Source organism: Pezoporus flaviventris, unplaced genomic scaffold (assembly GCF_033815535.1).
Source record: "Pezoporus flaviventris isolate CSIRO_AGI_PZ_B2104156 unplaced genomic scaffold, CSIRO_AGI_Pfla_v1 ptg000022l, whole genome shotgun sequence".
NCBI classification, from domain to species: domain Eukaryota; kingdom Metazoa; phylum Chordata; class Aves; order Psittaciformes; family Psittacidae; genus Pezoporus; species Pezoporus flaviventris.
In genome coordinates this window covers 5,026,966-5,054,918 of record NW_026892570.1, presented here as the reverse complement: position 1 = coordinate 5,054,918, position 27,953 = coordinate 5,026,966, and the positions used below count along the sequence as shown (strand labels likewise).

The 27,953-nt window shown below is 37.3% G+C and overlaps 1 protein-coding gene across 1 annotated transcript; it reads left to right on the top strand.

The window, feature by feature from the left end:
* Positions 1 to 18,200: 18,200 nt before the first annotated feature.
* Positions 18,201 to 27,062, top strand: LOC133270811 (protein FAM240B-like). Its single transcript, XM_061456353.1, has 3 exons — positions 18,201 to 18,464; positions 24,103 to 24,251; positions 26,715 to 27,062. The coding sequence occupies exons 2-3, from the start codon at positions 24,106 to 24,108 to the stop codon at positions 26,845 to 26,847; spliced, it is 279 nt and encodes a 92-aa protein (XP_061312337.1). The 5' UTR covers positions 18,201 to 18,464; positions 24,103 to 24,105; the 3' UTR covers positions 26,848 to 27,062.
* The last annotated feature ends 891 nt before the right edge of the window (positions 27,063 to 27,953 follow it).

Sequence of the window (27,953 nt, the reverse complement as noted above, 5' to 3'; positions counted from 1 at the left end):
GTCGTCGGGAACTTCACCTGACTGCCATGATTTTTCAAATATGATGGCCAGTGGCTTAGCAACTTCATTCACCAGCTCCTTCAGGACCTGTGGATGGATTTCATCAGTTCCCATGGACTTGTGTACATTCGGGTTCTTAAGATGATCTCAAACCTGATCCTTTCATACAGTGGGTCTAAGGTCTTCATTCTCACAATCCCTGCATCTGCCTTTCAAGACTTGAGTGGCATGGCTAGAGCACTTGCCAGTGAAGACTGAGGAAAAGAAGTCACTAAGAACCGCAGCTTTCTCCAGATCCAGGGTAGCCAGTTCTCCTGTTTCCTTCTGGAGAGGGCCTACCTTATCCCCAGTCTGCCTTTTGTTTGCTACATACCCATAGAAGCCCTTCCTGTTATCCTTGACATCCCTGGACAGACTCAATTCTAACTGGGCCTTAGCTTTCCTGACCTGATCCTTAGATCCCCGAACAATTTCCCTATATTCTTCTCAGGACACCTGTCCTTGCTTTCAGCTTCTATAAGCTTCTTTTTTCCTTGTAAGTTTTTTTCAGCAGTTCCTTATCCATCCATGGAGTACTCCTGGCCTTCCTGCCCCATTTTCTTCTTGTTGGGACACGACACTCCTGAGCTTGGAGCTTTTATTTTATTATTATTCCTTATTATTTTCATTATCATCATTATTGCAGTTATTTCTTAAGGTCACAGATTCACAGTGAGGCATGGGGGAGCAGACCAAGGACAGACACCTGCTCTGCCAGTGTAGCCATGGGGTCTTTCACTGTTTTCTTCATGATCTAAGAGATGATTGTGGTAAGAAACACAGGATGCCTTCAATGATGAGAGTCCTTAAATAATCACTCAGCTGTCCAGCCTCGTTATTTATGCTTCTGAACGTCGCTGAGTCAATTCACCTGCCTCTATCAAAGTGTTAAATGTGTTAGGCATCTAGTGATGCTTCCCCCAGACCATAACCAGGTCCCCATGTTCCTGATCACCAATGTGGTGTAAAGTCATAATTGCTACAAAAGTAGCACTTACCTCTCCCCACAGAGGATGTGGCTTGGGGTAAACTGGAGGGGGACAGATGAGGTTTGAGGTTGTTAGGTGTGGGTGGAAAAAGCTTCTTAGGGGCAGGGGCTGAGGGTACGTGTGATGGAAACAGGCTCTGCTAGCCAGCATCAGTCCCACTAGGGGCCAGTCCATCACTAGTTACTTTAGGTTTTACCAGTTGCCAAATCTTTTCTACATTAGTATCCATGATGTTTGACTCATCACAGTAGTGGAGAGACTTGGAAAACAAGTGTAGGCTCTTCTACTCTACAATCATGCCTTTTGATCCAGATTTGAGGCACATGCAGGATGTTGCTTCATAGTTTCTATTTACTAGTGTGAGAATATTTATTAGTGTTTCTGAAGTGTTAGCTTCAGAAATTAGAGGTCTGGATTTGGTGGGGGTTTTATTGGATTATTTGGGGATTCTTTTTTTTCTCCACATTAAATTCAATATGAAGCTTGAAAGGTTTGGATAAACAATATCTGGAGCTTATAGGCTTGTCCAAAGTGTGAAACTTACCCCCTGTGGGAAGGCAAATGGAGAAGAACACTTTAGGTTCCTTACTTTTAGTGGTGATACTAATTTATCTGACTGACCTACCAGAAACTGAAGAACTGATGAGTATATGTATATATGTATGCATACACATGTGCATATGAAAAAAAAAGTACACATGCTGAGATGTGAATACACGGATTGATATTTATCTATGTACATAGTGTATATGCACACATACACAATATATAAATTATATTTAAATATATATACTAAAATTACTAAAATATATACAAATATGTATATACTAAAAAAAACTGGCTTTCTATATGCAAACGAGGTGATGTTAATCATCACAGTTGAGCAACTATAGTGAACTTCTTTCAGAGGCTCTTCAATTCAAACAAAAGTCTTCTAAATGCATGAACTTGTCTATGCTTGTGTGTGACAAAAAAAAAAAAAAAGGGCTCATCTTTGTTAAACATTTACCTTGTTAAGCTATTAATGCAAGAATTGAGCAAACAAAAAAGGACAAGATTCTGATTACCAAATTTGCTAATTTCCTTAATGGTTTTACCAGGTTAATTGGATTTTGTTAATCTCTTTTAAATGAATTTTTCTATCCATATTCCCTTGAGGACTTTCCTTGCAAGGAAGAAAAAGCCTGAGAGCTTTAGTACTTTGACATTTTTGTTTCACATTAAAACAAATTTCTGAGTCTCTAGAGGGACCATTACCTCCAGCTACTTACTCCATATGCACTTGCAAAGAAAAATATGGCAGCACTTAAAAAGCAACATTCTGGTGAATATCTGAGATTTACATATGAATACTTTATATTTTCTCTCCTAAGCACCATAAAATCTCATCAGTCATTTCTTAAACGTTTTGAGTGCTGCTGTTTGCTGCTCTTTCAAAACTGTGAAGGCTGTCTTTAAGGACCCTCCATCACTGCCTGTTCAGCTGAAGTAGTTTCTGGGAGGGCTGAAAGGAAGTAATTTAGAGGAAGAAAGAACTTGAAACAACCCAGGCAAATCATCCTTGTTTCTGCTTAATTTAAAGCTATTTAAATGGAAGTTTTCTGTTTGTTCAGGTCTCACAAAAGAAATTCCATCTGTCTGGATGAAGGCTGAACCCAGGTCTGAAGGACTTAGCCTTCAGCACAAAGCCTACCTCCTTTCTGCACCAACCCTATTGGGGTTTGTTGTTTTGTTTTGTTTTGTTTTTTCCAAGAGAAAGCTTTCTCTTAAATCACAGTTTTAAAAGTTTTAATCTTATGTATGTATTGGGGCTTTAGGTCTGTATTTCACCTTTCAGTTACTATTGCCGTGTGTAAATAAATTTTAATTTCAAAACTTATTCAAACACATTTTCCGTTTCTTATCCTTACAAATTATAAGCATACAGTACTAATGTTTGTCAGAATTTTGAAACTGCATTTCCAACATGTAAATTATATAGAAACAATTTGTTTAACCAGGTAATACAGCATAGAGAAATTTTGAGATATCAAACTGTCCTTCCAGAAGCAGAAGTAGCAGTACTGATTTTATTTTCCTTTAACAATTTTCTCTTGGGGTCTCAATTATACTTCTTTATTTCAGCAGAGCTGTAAAATTCACATGAGAAGTATTAATAACTTAAAATAAAGATATCTTTTTCTCACTGTGCTCCCTCAGAGCCTTTTCAGCTCTGATAACTAACTGATCCAAGTGTTTATTTTCTACTTTAAAAAGTTTCATTTGAAACTCAAAATGGGGCAGGAAGAATCACAAAATTCAATCTCATTTCCCCTTTTCATATGTTTTTTACCTCTAGGGAAGAGTCTGGAACTATTGCAGAGCAGATTTATGATTATGCCCATCATAAGAGACCTAGCACATCATTGAAGCTAAATTCTGAAATGTATGTTCAATGATGGTTTATTGTAATTTACTTATTAAGCCAGGTGTCTTTGACTAACACCAACTGAATGAAAGCTGATCTTTCTATCAGTCTTAGGAAGCTGTTTATGATACATAGATCACTCCAGTAGGCTTCATAATGTTAATATTTATCTAAAGCACACAAGACATCCTTAGGTCCTGGTTGATCCATTAATTCTCATCATTTCAGAGATTGATATCTTTACTTCCAAGAGCAGGTTTTGGTTTATTTTGGGTTTGGTTGGTTGCTTGGTTGGTTTTTTTTCTTGGGGGGGGGGGGGGGAATGCACCTGTTTTTGTTTTGTTTTGTTTTACTTTGGTGGTTTGGTGGTGGTGGATTGGTTCTTTTTTTTCCCACAGAGAAATCCAAGGTAAATAAGAGGTCTTTGCTATACTGACACAGGATGTTCAAGGTAATCTTTTTGATACCATATCTCACAATAACTTCTATGCCCAGAAGAGCTCCATGTTTGCCAGCCTGTAGACAGTCAGTGAGGTAGGTATAAGAAAAACAACGTATGTTCATACCCAGGTGGGATCTGATTCACAAGCAATAGTTTCTCTTTCATAACCCTTTCCTATGTTGGGAATATTTCCTATTTTGGTTATATAGCTGCTCCTGCACAGACCACCAATAAGTTAGCCATTTCCTGCAGCAGGGAGAATGGATTCAGGTACTGCTCTATCTAGCACTATAGTAAACATTTCGCTCCTTATGTGGGCTACAGAAATTCTGCTTAAAAACATGTCAACTGATGTAATGAAAGGAGGTAAAAAAATTCTTAATGAACATTTTCTTTCAAATTGTCTAGCTCCCCACAGGGCCTGAGAGTTTTTGTCTTTTCCTCCATTAGGGCAATCTGATTAAAATACTTTCCCCCTTTCAAGAAAAGACAAGTCATCAAGAGTTCAGAAATGGATTTTCCCCACCTAGCCTAATGTGGGACAAAAAATGTTCTATGTATACATGGGACAAGTTCTGTTTTCAGCTAACTTTTCAGAAGCAATCTATACAGCTGCACTCAATTAACTCTGCCAACAATATCTGGCTCTACACTTCCCATCCCCACCTACACAAACATGTAGCAATATCCCCAGTCTGATTGACCTAATAACTGACTGGCATTGCTCCATGCTAAAAAAAAAAAGCACCCCATAAGGAGTCGTATAGAACTCTAGCCAGCCATCTATGACTTACCTTATAAGATAGCAAACACCGATATGCAGTTCAGGAAACAGCGGAAAGATCAGAAAGTTGCTTTAATCCTGTTTAGCTCCCAATTACTTTTTTTTTTTTTTTAGTAAGGCTTAAGCACTTAAGGGGATATATTTCATACACAATTTTTTTCTTATCTGTTATTAAAAATAAATTGAAATTAGGAAGCACTAATGCTTCACTCTGTGTTTCTTAGATGTAAATGACGGAAAAGCAGTTCAATAGAGTCCAGTGCAATTCTGATATCTCTTTCATCACAGAGAATCAGAGCTACCAGAGGGGAAAAAAAAATGCTACTTACATTAGTCAAAATTAAATTAGATTAAACACATTATCTTATTGTATATGTTATCTCATCATGGAAGTGATCATTAGTTTTTATTATGCAACAGAAGGGGCTAGGACAGAAGTGCACAGATTGGAAAGTATTAGTCAAAACACGGCAAATATTTGTACTTCCTCTTTCCTGATTAAATCTATTCATTACAACTTGTACTCCTTAACAATTCAATTATCCAGGTGACTTTTCTTATTTTTTCAAAACATAGCTGTTTTCTATTTTTATTTTAAGTATTTCTGGTGGTGAAATACTGAGGAGTTTTCAGTTTCTCCAATTCTTCATTTATTTTATCTCCACACTTCTTTATGGAACTATGAGAAGAGGCAAATTTCACTACAACAGTTATAATTAAAGGCTTGTTTCCTCAGATGGAAACAACTTGCCCTATCCTTCTTTCTCAGGGAAGCACTGAGCCCACTTTCCCTGAGCAGCTTGTCATGCTCCTCTACAAGGCTGGAAGAGCAACAGGCTTAGATCTGGATTCAGGCCACAAATACATCTGTGTGTGCCCTGCCAAAACCCCAGACATGTGCTGGCTGCTGAGTTCTCTAGAGGAGCTCTGGCAGCATGTTGCAGCAATTTTCAGCCACAAAGGTATCCAAAGCACCAGGTTTGCTCAGTGAGCCTGGAACAGATACACTACTAAATTGATCCTGGCAAAATCACGGCCTTCAGGAGACACTAAATAGCACCTCTCAGAGTCTTATCTGCTGAGACGGCATCAGAGACACAGTCTCTGATTAGGAAGGCAGTGTTGGCAGCTATACACAAGGTCTATGTGCCGTTAGTGTCATAGAGTTTCTGTCTCCTGGAGGGCCATCAGGAATGGCTGCCAGGAAACCCAGAGAAGGCACAGATGACCTGAACAGAGACCAAATCTTTCTAGTTGATTCAGGCCCTTCTCACAGTGTTATAAAAATACGTATTTGTATGACAACAGACAGTGGAGTCCCACCAAAGAAAACTATTAAGATAATGACTCTCTTACCTGATATACCACAGAAATGTCAACAAAAAAAAATAAATAGTGAGAACATGGCATAAAATCTGTGACATTTTAATCTGTGAAAAGAAGCTGTGAACTAGCAGGTCTTTGGTGTCTTGATATCCTTTATGAACTTCACATTAAAAGGAACCTGTGAAAGTCATTTGAGAAGCCACACTTAGAAGTGAGGTCTCCTTTCAGATTTTTACTCTGCACCAGTTAACAGCTGCCAAGTGTTGCAGCCCATCACATTTCAAACCCCCGTCTTCTGGAAAGTCCAACTATGAAGAGGACAGATAATTCCCTGTGGCGGGATGTACTAACTCTTTGTATTTCCCTTTGGGTAGCTACATGTGTGATTTCAGGCTGCACTTGCACATTGTTGCAGTGAAGGTCAAGCCAGATACTGATTTTTATGATCAGTCTAAAATCGCAGCCCAGCCCCACAAAGTTTCCATCTTAAAAACTCCATGTCCTTCAGCAGGACTTCTACAAAATGTACAGTTGCAGGTTTAGACCCCAGTAAATAGTACTGTTGTTATTATTTACACCATATCTGCACTGCTAGACTCTACAATAGCCGGAATGAACAGATGCTCAGGAAATTATTCAGTGGCGTATGGCGAACCTTGACATCTCTTTGAAACTTTTCTTATATTTCTTTTTTATATAATTACAGAAAACTATTTCATGTTTGCTCACACTTGCTGAGAATAAGGAAGGCAATAAATCTGGATTACAGAAGACTCTGAGTACAGCTCAGGGCAACAGTGCAGTTTAAATGGAATGTCTTATCATTTGACTTAAAATTACATTATTGTAACATTTCGGATGCTTGAATGAGCAATTATAGAAGTAATATATCTGTAACACTATGGAAACGCAATTTCTGTCAGAAAAGTAAAACAAAAACAAAACAGAAAAATGGTCCTGATTACCCTGAAAGTATTGCATATATTTTCAAATACCTCATAAAATCTGCTGTTTCTGAAGCCCATATTGAGTCCTGAGGGTAACCTTACAAAATATAGCAAGTTTGATCGGACAAGAGAACAGTGAACAAAACTTAGAAAATGTAGTGCAAAAATCTGTTCAGAGAAACAGTATTAACCTGTATCAGGTTTTTTGACACCCATCTTGTGTCTTCATGGACATATGACAGTGGGTTACTTCTCAATTACAGAAATTGCACTGTTTCCATACCAATTATCCTTGAGAGATAGTCTTTATCTTTAGATATTCACCACTTTTTCTGCTCTTCTGTCAAGCTGTGGTCACTCTGTTAAATAGTAGATAAAGAGTTATGAGACTTGCATCCTTAGGCATGAAAGAATAATTAACAAACTGAAACTAATAACAGTAGTATTTCATACATAATGGGCTAAAAATTATTCACATAGACTGTGTGGCTCTCTTCTTGAAAAACTAGCAGCACAGCTGGCCACTTTTTCTTAGTCTTATTTCTGTCTGACAGCTAGCACATCTTGAGATGGCAATGAGTGATTATGAAATTTAAAGGTTTCCAACTGCAGTGACATCAAAGAGCTTTTTCCCTGCCTGTAAATTGCCACCAGAAATCTACTGTCACACACCACAATGCTGCAAGACATGTGTTGGCATTTCTCTGGTCAAGAAATTATATAACCTCATATTGGTTTTCAACACCTGCACTATTTAGAAACATTTGAGTCCTCACCATCTCAGTTCCCGAGGATTGTGATGCAGTCTTATGACCTGTTAACCATGAGGATTCATTTCTGTTGTCATGCTTTACTATAATTAAAACTGCCTGTTCAGTCATTTATAGTAAGTCTGAAAACCCAGCTCAAAACAGAAGATCAGTGAATATAGACTTTCCAAGCCACACATGGGCTATTCAAGGTATATAAATAAAACACTCACTTCACTTTTTCCACTGTCATAGTTTTTGTTTTCCTCCATTTCTTTGTTCCTATTTTCTTCCATGTTCACCACTCACATACCTCCTACTATGTACAGCTTTCATAAAGCTCCTCTTCTGAAGAAAAGGAAGACAAGCATCTCCTGCCTATGATAAGTGATAGATGATTTGGACTGGTCCAGGAAATCTGCAAGAGAGAGTTTCCATTTTTTATAGAATTCAGACCAAATTCATTGACATGTTCAGATAGTACTATATCACTGAATCTGGACTGAATTTCAATCACAACAAAATACAGTGTTGGGTCCAGTTACTACTGATTTAGGGCTGGATCTTTTAAAAGCCCTTGATTGCTTAGGAGAGGTCTGGTAGAGATATATCTACAAAGAAAACAAAACAAAAAAATGTAGACAAGATGAACTGTAGACTTTCAGAAATCAGACAAATAAATAAACTGTCACAAACCAAACGCAAAATGTGCAGACTTAATCTGGAATTAGATCAGGTCCCATCACTTAAGTCAGGTCACATTCACTTAACAGATTAAGTGAATGTCTTTCACTGGGTTATTTGAATTAAGATCTTGGATGCTATCTGGCAATAAAGGATAGCAAAAAAAGGGTCGAAGTACGAATGTGAGAACACACTAAAAAGAAAATACAGAGAAAGCCAATAACTCCTTATGGTGTGTCTGTAGAAGATATAGATTGGTAATAATATGTCAGTTCTTTTATGCCTAACTTCCCATGGTAGAGCAGAAATAAGGTTGCTTTCATAACAGACAGAGGCATTCTCTATTATCTCTAAGCACACACTAAAGGCAGTAAAGGCACTCAGATGTTATGCTGAGAGCCTTTTTTCTTTCTTTCTTTTTAAAATAAGATACCGGTGTCTAATTATGGCAATTCAGAAAATGGTAAGCTAGGAGGCTGAAAGATGAAAGAAGAAACGGGGAGAAAAATTATTACTCACTGGTGACAGCCATGTTAGCCCTATTTACAGGGATACTGGATTTCTATGGCAAAACCAGAATATGAAAGATTTCTGACATTTCCTGATATTTCTCTGTTATAAACATCATAACAGATATTTTTTCCCCAGCATTTGTACATGCCCAATCATGGCCCAAAGAAAGCACATTAAGATGAAAAAGGAGATATGGTGGAAGTGAATAACTCAGCCAAAGATTCTCAGTCCCAGTGTAAGTATAGCATAGGGCGTGTTCTCTGCAGTTATTTAATAAATGGATTCGTGGATCAGCTATAGAGTTGCTTTAAACAAATCACTTTACTCCTCAAAGTCTCATTCTTCCCATCTATAAAATTAAAACAACACCTATATCCCAAATAAATTGCTGCAAGGTTTTTAAGTAAAAAGCTCTGTAAACAAGCAGACTATTCCTTGTGCTTCCACTACTGACAGCTGTGCTACCCTTGCTTTCTTTGGGTTTCTGGGAAAAAAAAAAAAAGCCCCATCTCTTCAGACAGCACCTCTGACTGTTAGCTTCTCACTTCTTTTAGGTTTATTGCTTGAGATGTGAACGTAAAGGGCAAGTCTAGATTTGATGTACAGTACTGTGCTTTCCAGGTCAGCTGGTTATACGTGCTCAACATTTTGCTTTCACCACTGACAATTTAACAGGAAGATTTTGGCAATTTTTTTCACATACTGCTTGCAAATTATTAAGCAGTCTGGTAATCACAGTCCTAACAGTGGTATAAAATGACAATAAACATTACATCAATACCAGGTTTTCTCAGCAAAACTCATTATTTTTCAATAAGATAAATATACATGCCATACATACCAGCTCATAAACAAGCACAAGTCCAGCTTTTTCAGTGGGAGCAGAAGGTGATTTTACATCTTTTTTTTCTGCTCAAGAAGTTCTTATTTATCGGCTTCAGAAACTGACATCCAAACCCTTACAGGAAACATTTCAGGACATTGCCTGACTGGAGGAAACATAGCTGAGAAATTACATGGTGCTCTACATGATATTACTACTGAGGAAACAAAAGAGGAAAGAATAGCGTCTCTTTCACTGTCAAAAGAAACCCAGCCTAAAATATTTTTTTTTAATCCAAGTAAAGAAATTATGTCTTTTCTACATAATGCTTGATGCAGACTTTCATTTGAGTCTGCTTAGATATGGGAGAAGCTGCCTCTTACACAGGAGTAACTCTTTTACTGACTTAGTGCAGTTATATTTCACTTATGCTGGTTTCACCAAGATTAAAATTTGACCTTTTTTCTTGTATTTGCCTAAACAAGACATGAAAAATGACATGTTTTTCAGGCAATTAATGACCGAGAGACCAAACTAATAATAAAAAGCTTGTAAATTAAAATGTCAAGCGGGCTAACGCAACATTTGATAAATTACTTTCTGAGGACTAAATTTTAATGTCATTCTAATAGCTTGATTATAAAGGACAATTACCACATATAAAGTAGGCTGGGCAGAATATAACTAGATACAGAACTAATTTTAAACTAACTTGTATGTAACAGAAATATAATACTTAACCAGACAAAATTGCACTAAACTACTAGAATGGGTTGGAGGGGGGTGTGTTCTTTTTTCCCCAATATATCTATTTATTTAATTTTTGTTGAATGGTGGATGGGGCTTAGGGTTTTTTTCTTTTTCCTGTCTGTGCTTTCCAATATACTCAGAACCTTTCCCTTTTGAGACAGTTTACAATTGCTTGACCACCTCTGAGGAAATTAGTTTGAAAAAAACTGACATTCATAACAGCACTGAGGAGCTCTTATGCTATTAAACACAAGACCCTAAAGTTCACATCATCCTGCCCACAACCTTCACTTATATCATACTCCAAAGACACAGAAAAAGATTAAAAGTGAGATGAAGTCAGAAAATACCAAAATTTAGTATTTTGTTTGTGGGAAACATCTTTTATTAAAAAAAAAAAACAAACAAAACAAACAAACAAACAAAAAGAAAAAAACAAAAACAAAAACAAACCACTAACTCTTCTAAAAAAGATTTTTCTTTTTTTGCAGTAACGTTTTTTCCTGCAACAGAAGTTTAAGGACACAGATAGCCTCTAAGCTACCATTTAGTTTAAATTAAAGATGTTTGGGTAACAAGGTGCTCACTGCATTATCCATATTTGCACAAAAGCCAGAGTAGCAAATTCTCGTAGCCATAGCTTTTTCCCACCTAGAAGCAACCGTCACTGTGATGGACATTTGCCCTTTTAAAACATTGGTGAATGGTTTTATTTCCACCATCTGCAGATAATGTTTTGATTACTTAAAAATACTTGTCACTTTTACCATTTCCTCCTAGATTCCAGGAGCTGAGTATTGTTCAAAAGTAAATTATAATTGGGACAGAAGGAAGCAACATCTGAATAGAGAAATACAATATGTAGCTCATCAGTGTGACCAGAGAGAGCAAATAAAACCATTAGGAAAACACAGGCTTGCTTTCTTTTTCATGTCTGCGATAATATAGGCATACAAGTGGGTTTTAGCAGCAGTGACCTGGCCCTGTGAGAGTCCTCAGCACTCCTGTCTTCAATCTGTCAGCAGAGCTTGTCATGAGATCTCACGCCAAACCATTTCCATCAAAACATCTGTGTGAGCAGGATCCTACTCTTCAGACTCTTTAAACATATGGGCTGCATTGGATGAAAGTATTAGTGACTTCTTTTGGCACTGCATCTGTTAGAGCAGGAGAGGAGATAGCTGCTAGCACTGCGGAGGTGATGAGTAGCTGAGGCAGTACAGTGGTGGCTATTGCCTTGTGTGAAAGCATCCAAGATGTGGAAATGCATAAGAGGGTGTCAGTAACACATCTGACATTGATAGATAACATTAAATAAAACCATAAGGGAGGAGCAATGCAATAAAAATGAAGCCTAAGAGCCCCTGAGTGTGTTAGGAGGAAGCTCCAAAATGAAACATTGTAAGATTTTATGATGAGCTAAAACAAAATCATGGCATAAAGTCCACAGAGCATCTGCTGGCAGCAAACTGGTTTTTATCTCGAGACATCAAATGCTTATTTAGAAATGGATAGAAAGCTTTTTACATGTTGTGATGCTTGCATGTTAGGCAAAAGTGAGAGTTCCCACTGTGATATGCCTCCCTTTGGCCTTGACCTAGAGGAAGAAGAGATTCTTTTCACTTCGGCTGGCCAGAAAATGAGCTTCAACATTGCCAGTGTCTGTGCTTAAAATATTTAGGACCTAGGTACCCAGACAACATCAGCTAAGATGGGTCTTATTTTCAAGAAAACCTGTTAGCTGAATCTCATAAAAAACCTAAGCAAATTATGGTAACTGGTAAAATAACTATGAAGCTGCACAATACCATTATAGAAAGTACAGGAGGTTTTCCTAGGAGTGTTGCTTTTTGAAAGTGGAAAATTTTCCCCAGACCAGGCATTTCAGAGTCTTCATTTGTTTGTGATTTGCCTCACTGTTGTCAGACTCTTCATTTCAGGTTAGACCTTTCCTTCATCAGTTCTCATACCAAATTTCAAGAACAGCTAATAATAAGAAAATGCATATTATACCTGCCAAATTGTGAAAAGCTGAGCACTAAAAGTTACCCAAACTGTGGACCCTTTCGTTATTGAGCTCTTTACCTTGTAGAATGAATTTTGTCTCCCTAATTTTAGCCTAATTCTGTGTGTCCGTGGTCCGTCCCCCCCCCCCGAAAAAATAAGTTAAAATGTAATTAGTAGATCTGACCATGTGACTATGAATAAAACATCATCTTGGGGAATAGAAATTCTTATACAGTCCCTTTCTCACTGTCAACTGAAGTATAGGTTTAACTACAGCGGCTATTTTCCCAGTCTTCATGACTATAATAATCTTTCCACTCTTTCTATACTTTGGAGTGTTATTAAGACTGTATCTCGAAGAAATTATGTAGCCTGATACAGCCTCTTAGGCATGCATTTCTAAGCCACTTTTCCGTGCCTTTCAAAGCCAGCTTTCCAGTTCCAGTAATACAATACCACAGTGCAAAACACTGCCTAACTATAAACTCAGATGGCAAAGTCAGATTAATTCTAAACATTTTGACAGGTTAATTTTTCACTGGTAGATTTTATGTTGGTTCCCCAATGTTCTGTTCATGCCAAATTTCAGACTTTTCACAAATGTTTTGTTTTTCTTGGTATTACATCTTTTCCACTCCTCTCTAGAGCCTGAAACCTCCTACTCATAGAGCCCCTGTGTAGTCTTCCATTCTGGACATTTTCTGTATCTAGACTTTTGCTTCACATTGGTCAGTCCTTCAAGTCTTCTTTTAAGCTGCAGATCAATGTAGCATTACAGCATGTCCTAGTTTTCAAGATTCTCAAATTGCTTTTCTTTTCCAATAATTTTATATTTCTTCAGTTAGCTTATGCAGGACCAGTGACATGATACAACTGACTGTTGGAGAGACATGCTTGCCATCCTATAGCAATACAAATGAAATAATGTCACATCATACAGTATAATGTCCATCTACATGACCTGAGAGATATCAATCATGGGGCCAACACACTGCACTGTTTTTGACTTGTCCTTTACTTTTGCTCTCTCTTTGGCGTGTCTCTCCTGGGAACCATCCATGGTATGCCTCCTTTTCTGGTGCACACAGAAAGCACTGTCCCCTGACACAGAAGGGAAGATGGTAATGAGAACCCTTAAATTCTGTCGACTGCTTATCTTCTAGTTGCAGAGAAAACATTCATCACCCTGATTTTTAGGCTTAAGGAAGCTTGACCTTGCTGGCCAAAACCACACAACAGAAGACACATCCACACAACACAGGCAAAAGCTTGAGAGGAAAGAAAAGGAGATGGCAGTAAGACAAGATTCAGCAATTGAACTCTACAGAGATGTCCTGAATGAGTAGTTGGTGGATGTGTTTTCTGAGTAGCAAAGCAAGAGGAGTGCTGAGACAATAAGAACACTTTCCCAGACCATAGAAAGATCGTAGTACCATCTAAACCTCATCAGCACATTCCACATTGTCCTGTTTTATGCATCTTGCATCTGTAATTACATATATATCATATATAAGCTCCCTCCCTCCCTTTCCTGAGGGAGCTTACAGCATGTACTGCAGGCCCTGCAAACTGGGAGGAACTTCGTGTCAGTAAAAACCAGAAACTAGCTGCTGTATTGCAATTTAGTCTTCATTCCTTTTGATGTCTGTTTCCCCTCATGCTTGAAATTAATGTGCAATATAGAAAAGACAAACATCGTCCTGATAAGGAAATGGAAGTCAAACGAAAATCACGGACTAGACACCCTCCTCTTCAGGTAGTCAAGTGCATGCAACTGAGCATAACTGGGGAAAGAAATAGACATTTTGCAGCCTGCTAGACTATCCAGAGGTCACTGCAGTTAAATGCCCACTGAAATCTTCAATGGCCTGTAACAAATGAATTTTCTTCCATTCAGTGAAGGATAAGGCTTCGTTACCTACTGCAAACAAGCATCTTATTGACAGCGTCAACATAGGTACAGGAGCCTATCTATATAGTAGTTTAAAGATATCTATACAACTGACCATGTGAATTATCAGAATCCACTGACTGCTAGGTATTTTCCACCTTCTTAATGTACTTGACAGTAATAAGATATTCCTTCAGTCATTCAGACGAATTAAAACACAAGCACTGTCTTCACCAAGAAGAAGTCATCCTCCTGTGGGATCTCAGAATGGCAGGCCAAGCAGGTTCCTGCTTCAGGTGCTGGTAATAGCATCCATCAGCAGCCCCAAGAATGACAAGGAGATAAAACATGTCTACTGCACAGCCAGGAGACAGGTCGAGAGACAAACTACCTATGAAGCTGTTGCTAAATACTTTTGCCAGATGCCTGGTCTGTGATGTAGGCCTGAGGTCTGTCCAAGGGCAGGGCAAGAGACAGGGATCTTGTCAGAAAAACTTCAGGCAGGAATAAGATTCCTGGGCCTAAGGGGAAACAAGGTGCTTGGTCAGTAGCGTGGGTCACGCTTGAGACTGAACATGTCTGTGAAGGTCTATGAGGTCCTTCAGGCCCTGATAATAGCCCAGTAAGGAAATACTCCAAAATACACTGTCACACGCATGATACTTTAAAGCTGTATTCTGCAATTGCTCACATTAGAAAAAAAAAAAGCCCATATAAACAGTGATTTCTGCGCCAACTAGCACAAAAATACAAGTTGATAATAGGGTAACAAAGTGGATTACTATAATACAACGTCCAAAACACCAAACTTGAGTCAGTGCAAGACAACACTACATGGGACCTATTAGTATCTCTAAATCACTACAAATGAGCAAAAGCAACTGTCAGAGCTATACTGGGAGACGTACACTGTAGGCTTGTCAACTTCTTAAGTGAAACTGCCAGGTTAGGCTATAAACCTCCAAAAGTATAATGGGATCTGTGTGCTTTTGAAAGTTGAAATAATTTACAGAAAATATTGATTCATCTAGCAAGTGTATAGAGTAAATCTATGCAACTTCAAAAGTCACATCATATTCATGCAATTGACTTTACTATAAGAAGGCCCAAGAAGACCGTATTTTGATCTCTCTGTAGTATCAGACTGAGTTTTCATGCCGTCTCAGCCACTCTAATTACAAAGTTCAATAAGCTCTGATTATTTCTGTTTGCGTCGTAGTGGCCTAGTCCTCTGCCTAGAATTTCTTGCGCTTTTTTGCACTAGGCACCACTGAAATTACACAGCAGAACTGTGGGTGAGTCCTCAGACACATTGAATTTGGGCAATCTCAGACATATGAATAGAAGCAGGATTTTGAGATCTGTTCTGTGTTAGGACCACAATGAAATCAATTTTTTTTTCTTGAAAGAAAATTCAAGTAACTTCCTTGCTATGAAAAAACTTGCCTTAGAATAACTAGTAGTCAAAATGTGAGGCAAACTAGTCAGTTATGTGGGAAAGTGCAAAAACCCGCTCTGAGTCATACAGGATATTAAACAAGCATGCTGTTGACTGTGCCTCTCAAACATAGAGTATTGCATTATTTATATAAAGTAGAGCAGCTCCAAGAAGAGAAACTAAGAGGCTGACACCATCATCAGTGACTTGGTCATTTGCCTGGGATCCAGGATCAGCTATCAGACAGAGCAGTCTGTCCAGGAGCAGTGATTTATAGACCTCATATTACATTTCATGGCTACCTTCCACTAATAGTTGTGCTGAGTGTCTTATTGAATGATTAGTGGAAAAAATAATTCTGTTGTTCATCTGAACTAACTATGGGCTCAATAGGTATACATAGTGGCATGTTACAATCTCCTTCTCTCTTTCTCCCCATCTACTAACCACATCCAGATAACAATAAATAACTTATTTTCTTTTATGGTAAGAGATAGGTGAACTTTACTATCTTCTCTATTCAGCAGAGGAACCAACTTTTCTCTCTAATGGTCTCACTGAGGTTTGTCTATTTAAACCTATAAAAAATGTTCCTAACTAATATTTAGCCTTGAAGTTTGCTGTTTGTATTTCAGACCTTGTGCATTTTTCCCAGCTTATACTAGCTGATCTAAGAAAAATATTACCTCTACATATGAATCTCATCCAAATTTCAGGCACCGACAGTGAACTGGAATACAACCTACTGTGCCATATTCTGTCATATTTCAAACAAAGATACTATCTGACTTTATATCATTTAAGGCTTTCAGACAAACGTCAGAGGATTTAACAATTAAAGACCTGAAGGCAAATGAAATAAATACAAAATAGGTCTGCCAATGGCCAAATATGGCACATTACCTCAGTGCTTCTCTTTGACCAAGATAAATGTGGGTCTTTACATATGGATGAGATAAACTGTGAACCTTAGTAAAATGCTTAACATATTGCCATAGGAAATAAGTTGTTAAAAAAAAAAAAAGAGAGAGAGAAGAAAAAAAGATCTCATAGAAGACATTTAAATGGATGGGTGGCTAAAAAAAGGTAAGACCTTTCAGAGAAAGCTCCCTACCTGCAAGAAGGTTAGAAAAGGAATTCCTCAGGAGCTCTCGCAGAAGCAGCCTTACTACTGTTTTGAGTGGTGACATTTGGCACAAAATGAAGCACCAAGTTAAAGAAATTTTCTGGAAGTCACTAAGGTTATCATCAGCACAGGGGACTGAAATTCAAAGATTAAAGAAACAGAGGACCTGAAGGACTGAAATAGAGAGAAAGGCACAAAAGACAGGCCATGAACTTAGGATCTAATTAAAATTTCTGTTATAAGCAGAAGCTTATCAGTTTGAAAAAAATAAGAGGAGAGCTAGGTGGGTGCCTTCATTGATTAGTGACTGTTTATGAGCATTGTATATCTCTGGAAAAGAGGAAAAGAGAAATGTGATTCTAGATTCAGACAGTTAAACAAAATAAGGAAGGGTATAAGGTATTCAGCTGCAACATACAGTTCTCATTGCCTGTGTTCAGTAAGACTGCAGAGAAAGGCCTTGAGACCTGTCAAGAAAATTAGTATGAGAAGAGTCCAAATTCCTGAATGATTAATCTTTCTCTTCAAAGGAGGGAAGAAGAGGGGGGTGATTTCTGCCCTACATACCATGGAGCCAAGGGAAGGGTAACTTCTGTCTTAAATAAATTCAGAAGAAAACTTTGCCCAGAAAAGTTTTGAAGCAAGGTATTTCCTTTCATTGGAAATACCTAGAGTAGGAAACATAACTCATTTCAGGATGGAACTTGAAATTATCAGGGGGGTTATGCAGTCAGGTTGCCAATAATAGCTGAGCGCAGGAAGTCTCTCTGAGTCTTCTCTCCGTTTGCCAAACTAAGCAGCATCTCACTTCCCTGTGTTTTCTTGTTCACCCAGCGGTATCTGTGGAAGGAGGAAGAATCTATCCAAGAAGTGGAAGTGCTAAATTCTGTAACAAATTATATACGCTGTGATTCCAGCTCACAGCTGGGTGAGTTCAGATTCCTGCGCTATTCAGCATATTAACAGCTTAGCTGGAATCCTGACATGTAGCCTACCAGGTGCTCTTACAGACCAACACTTAAAAAGGAGTGAAAAAGAAATCTGTCAGCCACTCAGTAACACTATCCTGAGACAAGCTGTGTTATTTAACATGTTCTTTTAAAATCTATCCATTTTCTTGGAGTGTACGGTACTGAATTATTGCAAGTCATATGTTATGTTCCAGTGATCTGCACTTGTCAAAGAATAACTGTTTCTCCAGAGCCAAGTTATGACATCAGTGGCACCTGCCAAAAATTATAGCACAGATCAAATGTGGCATTCAAAGTTTGTGCCCTGTAACCATCTGGTCATTCCATTTGGTGTGTTGCAGACTTCACAAAATGAGACTGTGGGTTTGGGTTTTTTCCCCTTGCCATTAAACTAATTCATTATAGCAGATGTCATTACTCACAAATAAAAATGAGTGACAGGTGAACAGATTTCATCAGTCATTCCTGTCAGTTGGAGTCCTCTTGAAAAGGGGAACCCAGAGGTAAAACTGACACTATTCAGTAATCACTCAAGAAATCCATACTTTGACGGAAGAGGAAGCTACTATTCACTCAAAGTAAGCATTTATATTCTTTTATTTTGGCCAAAATAGATTTTCCCAGCTTATCTGGATTGTTGAATGCATCTAGACAAACATGCATATGCATTTATTTTTCTTCTTCTTAAATCATGTGAATTTGAATAACACTTTCTTCTTCCCTCCATGACCTTGAATACTGTATATTACGGTATACTTTATTGGAAGATAATCTGATCCTGTCTGATTTATAAAATACCAGACGTATCCTGCGTCTGTTTTAATTTACTCTAATCTTAACTTCAGTTATTAACTTGCTATTTCTTCCTATGTCTGGTTTTAGTATTATTAGAACTTCTGTATTACATGTACTTCAACTGAAAGGAAAATCACCAGAAAAGAAACACATAAGGAGATATTCATTCTAATGATGCGTTCTATAGCATAATTTAAAACCTTTTAGAACACAAAGCTTTTTTTCATTATTTTTTTAGAACCATAAACAAGCTTTGAAGTCATATTCTGTACTGTAATAATTCTGTAATGCTGGAAAATGTTCTATGTTTAGGTAAACAAAGCCCAGAGAATGGCAAAAGGAATAGGAGCCAAATTAATGGCCTGACAAAGATAAATAGCTCATGGTCGTGATATGACCTGTGGGACTGAATCCAGTTGAAGTCAAAGATATCTTTCCATTGTTCACACTGATCTTCAAAAAAACTCTGAAGTGACTGTGGACATTATTTTGGAAACATGTTCATCTTCAACATTAAAATTGTCTGAATCCTCAAATACATTGAAAGTGTTAAAGTCAGCTTTATCTCCACCTTTTAGAAATTAAACACTTTTAAGATATACAAAACCAGAAGCTAAAAGAAGAATAATTAAAGAGTTTGTTTTTTCAGCAAATATTTTGGAAATAAAATTTTAAAATGTTTGAATATTTTTTATCTTGCTGGTTAAAATACTTTCACATTAAAAAAAAAACAAACAAACAACAAAAAAAAAACCAAACAAACAAACCTGAAGTTGGTTTCTTTTTATAAGCGAAACAATTTTATTTTTTAAAAATTATGCGTAATTTAGATTAAACCCTACTTCAACATTTTTCTCAAAATATGTTTGGTCAACAAAATTACTGAATGCATTAAAATACTTCACTCTAAAAAAGCAAAAGACTTTCAGACAATTTCATTGTATGCACAAGTACTGTCTGCATATAAAATACTGAATTTTTATAGTGGCTAGCTGAAGACATGTTAAATTAATAGACTGAAAAAGGGTAAAAAATGCCTCTTCAAGTTTCAGACAAGATTTCTTCTTTTGCTTGTTTATTTCAGATAAAAATTACTAAAAATAACACTTTTGTTCAAAATATCAGGAGCCATTTCTAACTCCAAAAATCCCTCTGGCAAGAGCCCAAAGTGGAAATATAAAGTGTTCAGAAGAGAAATTACTTGCATTAGATATTTGTTCAAACTCCTTTTTGAAGGATGTCTGAGATTACAGTAATTCAAAACATGTAGACCAGTAAAGGGCTAAGATCAAAGCATTTGGAAACTTCATGATTTAACACCTTTACAAAACACATTCAGCCTGCAGATCAGATTAAAATAAAGAAGGTTGTACCACTGGCTGTTTCCAGTGAATAAACTTGGTGCATATAATAATTTCCAACTAGAAGCAAAATTTTTCTCCCTTGCACTGGAGAGATCTGTTGAAGAAAACCACTCATCATTCACACTTTAAACCTGCTTCAAACATACTCTGGGACAGCAACTCAGAGTTTAAGCCAATGCATTGTATGTAGATGCTGTTTGTGGTTCATGAATGATTGACTGTCTTACAGATTGCTTCATGGCCCTGTGATTTATGGTTTAATTATAAATGCAGTAGATTTTTCTTTTACAGCATTGTTAATTTTGTTTACTAGTACTTCTTCTGGAAATTCTCTATACAATAATAATTTGTTAATATAAAAAATAATTGTGATCAATTATGAATGCTGTAAAGAACTCTTTTGTACACACGTACACATATTTCTGGCAGCTCAGCTTCAGAGCTACCAATACATAAACCACTTTAGCCAAGATCAAGTTTCACCTTTATTTAAATGCTGCTTTATTAGCTTGGATCCCCCCAAAAGGAGCCAACTATACTTCAAATGGGTAGGTAGAACTGCACAACCCATACAAATATAGTCACTCCTCAACCATCTTAGTTTGGGTCCCTTAGCAAGGGACTTTACCTTGCACCAATGTTACACACATTTTAGCAGTCCTACATAAGAAAGGTACAGTAGAAATTTCATAACATAAATTTTCAGTCCATAAACAATACCTACACTGACTCAAGTCTTCTGAGTAATAAATTTTGAAGCCAATGAACTTTTGGTTTTACTTATTTTGCTTTCATATTAGTAGAAAAACACGTTAAACCAGCATAACATTAGTAGCCAGAAAGATGCCTCCCCAACTTTAATTTCTCTGGAATGATATCTGGCTATCTGAAATTAAAATAAAGATGATAAGGAACATCTTTTCCTTCCTCACTTTCCACCCAGGCAAAACTGGTGGAATTACTCTGAGAAAATGTGTTTAAGAAAATCCAACTGCCCAGCTAGTTTCTGAACCCTGAGGTTCCTAAGTGAAGAAATCAAGAACAAGTTTGCCAGAATTAAGTCCAATTGTCAGTATAACTCCAATTTATGTTATTGGAACATCTAAAAAGAAAACAGAAAATCACTCAACAACAAAGAAAGATGTTTTCTAGAGCAATAATGACTGTTTGATACAAAGAAAACAAACCCAGAGAATTACTCAGAAGTCCAAACCGAGCTCCTAAGTAGAATATTTTGATTAGATAAAAAGAAGGCATTACACAGTACACATGAACTCTAACCTCTATACATGGATGTTGTAATGCCAGGCTGAAAGAAAGGATACTATCACATATCATAACATAAGAGGTGTTGGTTAACAATGACAGGCAGCACCATCTTCAAAAATCTTACTTCAAGAACCTGTCTTAGCAATACCATGTGAAATATTCACTCTCACTGACATTCTTAAGAACTATAACCAAGTCAAATATTCTTGACTTGCAAAAAGTCTCACAGATATACCAGACTAGCATTTGCAGAAGTACCTCCATCTATTGGTCTGACCACAGCTTCTTCCTCTGAATGGAGCAGCCAAGATTTAAGGCCACCAAAACCCACCTGCACACCCAAAAAATCTAACCAAATTAGAACACAGATAAAGACTGGAGGCCCTTTTTGTATCACTTGAAGAACGTCTACTGGAAGTTTAATAATCATAAAAACTTAATCTCTAATGAAAGGTTAATATGTTATGGCAGACACTTACGTGAGGCAAGGCATAATAGAAATTAGAGGGCAAACCTACTCAGACAATTTGTCAGCAGCTTGTATCTGGCTTCTGAGGCAACATGATAATTATCTGAATAGTTTCAAGTGGACAGCTGCTACTGAAAGAAGAACCTTCAAATGGTGAAAAGACCCAGGTGACCTGCTGGTCTGGGAATGATGAAATAATATTCCATCACTCACTGTAACAACCTATTACCAAGGCATTTATTCTAACACTGCTCAAAGGCTAGAGAATTAAGATACAGATAGGGCATGTTCCAGTGCATCCGTGACAAGCATACCTTTCCACAAGATAAAGCTTTAAATAATCCCATTATTTTAGGGCCTCAGAATGAGACAAAAGAGTCTTAAAAGATTACCTGTATTCCCATTTAGACCATATCATTGATAGACAAAACAGGTTTAGCAAAAGTTTATAGTGGAACTGCTGTATCCACACTGGTGTAACAACTGCTGCTGTACAGCTACCTCTTCAGCTTTCCCCGTCCACAGTAAGGGGAACACCAGAAAACTGCTGTTTGCCTCAAAGGAAAATATCAGATTTTTTTTGGTGATACAGCAGCTTTCTCTAACTTTGCTGTGAAAAGTATCCTAACCACTCAAGCATGTCTGATATTCAATTGCATAGGAGGTTTCATTACCTGAACTAATCAGTGCACATTACTACTCCAGTTGGACTGCTGGTCTTCAAGCAACTGAACTTCTCTGTGGAAAAATACTGCATCTGGAAGTGGCAGAGATTTTTCTTTCTGTTAAGCAAGTTTTTCAGCCCAGTCAGACTTAGCACCACATTTAGCAAAACCGTTTGTTATTATTGATCTTTCTAAAAAATGTTTGTGAAAATAATGCCACATATAAAATATTCAATCTAGGACAATGCACTTATGTACCCCTTTAAAATTCAGAATTTTAAAATACAGTATTTGATGGGAAGACCTTGCAAAAGAATGCCTTTGTGTTGCTGTCTGACTCTTCTTTTTCTCTGATCTTCTGCTTAAAAGCATAGCACAAATCAAAGGTTTCCTCAGATTAGCCTACATTATCAAAGTCTTCATAGTAGTTATCAAGGCTAGTTTATAAAGTATGACATTGTCTACGAAGCAGACTCACTAGTACATATCAGGGTCTATGGGGCATTCATTCATCAGCATTACAGGATGGACATTTGGCTAAAATGACAAAAGTGACAGCAGAATATAGATGAACACAAGGAAGCAAGGGATTTCATTGGAACCCTCAAATTATGTGCTGACAGAAAACTCAGGAGCATGGGTCTGTTGTTTTCTTTTAATTTCTTGTGTCATCCTACTTGCTGGAGGGGCTTAGTGGAGGAGATTGGTGCAGGAAATCCTTCTGCGCGTTAGGGTAGAAGCATAGCAGGTCGTTGACACCTTCATAGCAAAGAAATATCTGGCCAGCAATAGATACAGTACATGATGCAATTTTTCTGACTATTTCATTTAGAAATAAACAACAGAACTTAAATTTTCAAAGTATCATTAAGATTTGGTCACCAATGCATATTTGGTTATACCAGCAAGCACTACAGACAAGCTGAGAAGCTAAAAACCTTCTGTTTGAATACTATGCATTTAGCAAGGATAAATTCAACTAATTTCTGTCCTTTTTCTCATTCATTGGAACTCATCTCTATATTTTAATGAGCTCTACTTTTAACAGTATTTAAGACTGAATTTTTATTTGAAATTAAAGAACAAGGTCATAACACAGCTCCCTAGGGCTTCGCACTCCATGTGCTTCAACCTCAACTTAGATTCATAATTCCTCCACACATTTTGTGCTACATATCATTTGGAGCAGTAGAAGGAATCATTTAAAAGCAACCTATTTCCCTTGGATAACAAACATCTTAATCTCTTTTAAAATTACAGGATGTAGAAAAAGGGAAAACCTTTCACAACATCTCATCTGATGAGATGACAGTGACAATGGCACTATATTTGAAAGAATTTTTCCCAACTTCTTCCAAAACCACTTAAAATCTCACACATTCTGAGGCTTCCACTATATTTCAGTGAAATGTGCCAAGTGTAGTCATTACTCAGTAACAAAAATATAGGTTCACCATTTAGCTATCACCCAAGGCCTGTTTCAATGCATTATATTTTGCTTCAAGGCATAGTAAACACCAGTAACCTATTCTTCTCAGGTGACACACTTTATTTTAATAGCATTTCATGAGAAAGAGATTGCAAGGGGCGAAGCAGCACGGTATCTGCCTTAGGTTAATCTCCTGACTGCTATGACCTCCAAATTGCTTTTCAGAAAATGAGCAAGCATACCAGCTTTAGAAGACACAAGATGTGTGGTCCTGATGCAGAAGGGCTGAAGAACTTCTGGGAGAAAGTCATCCAAGAGCAAACTAAGCAAAGAGAATGTGAAGAGTCTAGGTTAAGCAAAAGTGCCCTGAGCAAGTAAGTGGTTCTTTTTCTTTTGCACAATATAGCAAAGCATGTCATCACGTGCACTAAAATAAGGTAACTCCTTATTGTACTGCTTTATTCATAGCACAGATTGTATTCAGGATCTTTGGCACTTTTTCTCTCAAAGCTGCTTGTCTCATATTTCAGTGCCTCTTCTACATGGAAACTCAGACACCCTTCACCCCTGAACCTCATGAGCATTCTTCAAAGGCCTTGGAGCATAGCCACACAAAAATAAAGCACTTTGGCAGTATGGCTTGTGACAGACAGAAAATACCAAGATTTTTATCTGGAATTGGTACAGCTAGTACTAGTATAAAGTAGTATTACATTAAAGGGACAGGCAGACCATCCATTTAATGTGCAGAATCAACAAACCTATAGACTTTATAATTTTTAACAACCTTTCTCATATAATACTGAGGATAGAAACAGTATAATGAGATCTTCCTGTCCCATGGAACACATTTCATTAGCATTTCTGCTACACAACAGATAGTTAAAAAATAAGGCTACTAAATTTCTTTTTTTTTCCAAAACAGTTGTGATTATAGTACAAATACTCAGCACAAGTATGGTAGACTGCTTCAAATAGTTTCTCAACCTGTTGTACCTCAGGAGTTTGAACCAGGGTCTCACACACACTAAGTGAATCCTCTGGCTAACAATGGACAGAGAAAGAGCATAAGAAATATCTGTGACTCTTGTGTTTTTCTGATGGGTTTTCCTGCTGAAATTAACAGAAGTTTTCCTGAATAAACTTTCTTCAAAACTGGGACATTCACATAAATTAATTTGACTTCAACAAACTGAAATGTGCTGGTAAAGGACTGTTTCGTTAAAAAAATTTCCACCTACTCTGACACAAGTTGCCAAGGAGGAAGCTACTATTGTCATTTAAAGAATAAGGAAATCAAGCTCTGTGTAGGCCTTGTGTACCAATAGTCAGATGTAGACAGTGTTGCTCCCATGTAAATGCATCCTACTCCAGTTAGTCAGTAATACTCCCAACTCAAATCACCAAGTTTCTGGAGAGGAAACATACATAATAAAACCCAGGAAAGTGTTCAGCTGCACTGGAAACCTTTGTCACTCTAGCTTCACAAAAAACTACCACAAAAAGACATGGCAAATCAATTGCAATTGGGAGTATAGGTACTATTTTTAACATCACAAAGTTAAAAATGCTAAAAGCTTTCATTTCATTTTTGCTTTCCTCTGAAAAGAACTCTGAATATGTCTTAGCTTACATAGCCAATATATCTTAGCAGAGGGGTTACACTTGAAATAGACCCCAAAAAATTCCTTCAAGGTCACTTGACCAAAGCCCAGATTGTTCACAAAGTTCTCTAACTTGAATAAATAAATAAAAACAAAAAAGAAATCAGAAGGTCACTACAAAATCTACAGGTTCACGACTTCATGTAAGTCTGGGAGAATTAGGTGGCTCTAAGTGTAGGATAGTGCTCATTCTGCAACACCTAGGACACTAGTTGACAAGGAACACCAGTGTTTTCAATGGTAAATTTTTCCTAATTCATTGCAACAATTGTTTGAGGCTTAACTGTATGCATAAGGGAATAGTGAAGCAAACACAGGGTAAACCAAATGAGAAAAGTTTAAAACACTACCTGAAATCAAATTCAGAAGCCAAAGTAACAGAAGCATTCGCATGAAACAACTACTACTGAATTAGTCTCAGATGAAATCATTGGCAGATTTTTTTTAACACACCAAATGTAATATAAAAACCCATGATGCATTGGGCATTACCATATGATATCTAATCCTATAGCATTGCTGGGTCAGGTGTTTGATAATACAATTTCCTTCAGAAAATTACACATCCAACAATATCTTGCAGTGGTCCCTAGTGGTTTTCTCTTCTGTCTGTACTATACTTGCGCCTTGAAGTTATGTGGCTCCTCTTGCATGTAACATCAATTCCTTTCATTAAACACATACAGGGTCTGTAGAGATTTTAGGTAGGAAATAGTTACCTTATTTTTCTTCAGAGTAAACCCAAATGGGCATATTGACAGATCTTCTTGCTCTTCTCCACAGCATTTTACAGTAAACTTGGGGGGTTTAGGAGTGTAATTGTATTTTTTTAATTTACACATAGAATGACCTTATTGGATAGATAGCACTTCTGTGTAGTACTGTGAATATCCCAGAGGAAAAAAAAAACAGAGCTCTTCATACTGACAGTATTTCAACAGTTGTTTGACTCTTTTGGAATCCAGCAATGTCAACCACTGATAGCATCAGGACTATCCATTTCTCCCCTGCATTCCTGATCTAGCGAGCTAGAGAGATGTGTAGATGGTAAACAAATACAGGACAAGTGCTATAGTGATGAAAGAGAGGAAAGCTTCAACCCTGCTGAAAAGCCCTAGATAAATTTGAAGGATTTGGCTCAGTACTTGCTAAGTGCTTGTCCTCTCTCCACAGACTCCGCCATGAATGGACTCTGCGGCTGGAAGGACGAGCAAGGCAGGTGCAGGCACAGATGAAAATGCACAAAGAACAGATGATGATGCTGACTATTGAGACTCTTCCCTCACCAGATAAAACCGTTGCTTAAAGTTACTGTGAAAACTCAGAAAGCATTGGGCCTTACTCTGACCTTCTGCATGCACCTATAAACCAGCAGCTACACTACTGAACAAGGAAAAGGTCAGAATCTGGCTCTTTTCCAGACTCCTACTAGGGCTCCTAATAAGGTTCTACTGAAATTCAGTGCAAAAATAAGGCCACAGTACAATAATCTCAAAAAAAAAAAAAAAAAAAAGAAGAAAAGGATAGATGAGAAGCAGACACCTTTAATTTCCCATGATATATTATTACTGTGATGCAGCAGGACTTTCTTATGTAACTGCATCTGTTCAGAGTGACAACAACATATTTCTAGGAGAAAAGATCACTTGTTTAATGGGAATAATACATTCAGGCAGCTGCATGCAAAACTGCATATTTCCATTTTCAGAGCTCACAGAGTCTGGCTTAATGCAGATATAAGCTGTTTGCCTATCTTGATGAGCCACAGTGAAGGGAGTTAAGGATTAGTCTGATCAGCTGGACAGAAAAAGAAATATATTCTTAAATGCAATCAGGAAAAAAAAAGAAAAAGAAAAAATGCTTTTCTTATCAACATGCAAGAAGATTTACAGAAATTAATCGTTAAATGAACAGAGGAAAGTATTTTTACGCTCATGGGGTAGGTAAGAAAAAGACTACTGGGGTTATTATGAACCTGTCTGAGAAATGTCAGAGCAAGTGAGTATGAAAGAGAGTTTGAAATAGAAGCAGTGAATCGGCTCATCATAATAGCTTTGCAGGGCATCACTTGCCATAGCTGGTGTGCACTAATCCAAACACTTGCTTTGTTTCACCTTCTTCTAGGTCAGGTAAAATAGAGGAAGGAATAATTAAACACAGGGTAATAATAATGTGCTCTATTTACTTATATATCTATATACCTAAATACCATATCTTTTGGAAAAAAAAAACAACAAAAGCTAAACAAGGTTTACTTATTATCTCTTCAATTAATTTCTTCGATATACAAGGGAAGAGTCATAAATCTAAAAAATTATTTTTCTCTAAAACAACATTGTAGAGAATTCAAAATTCTCTATTCCAACACTAAGCCAGATGGAATTTTACCTTGTCTCCCTGTTTGCACTGAAG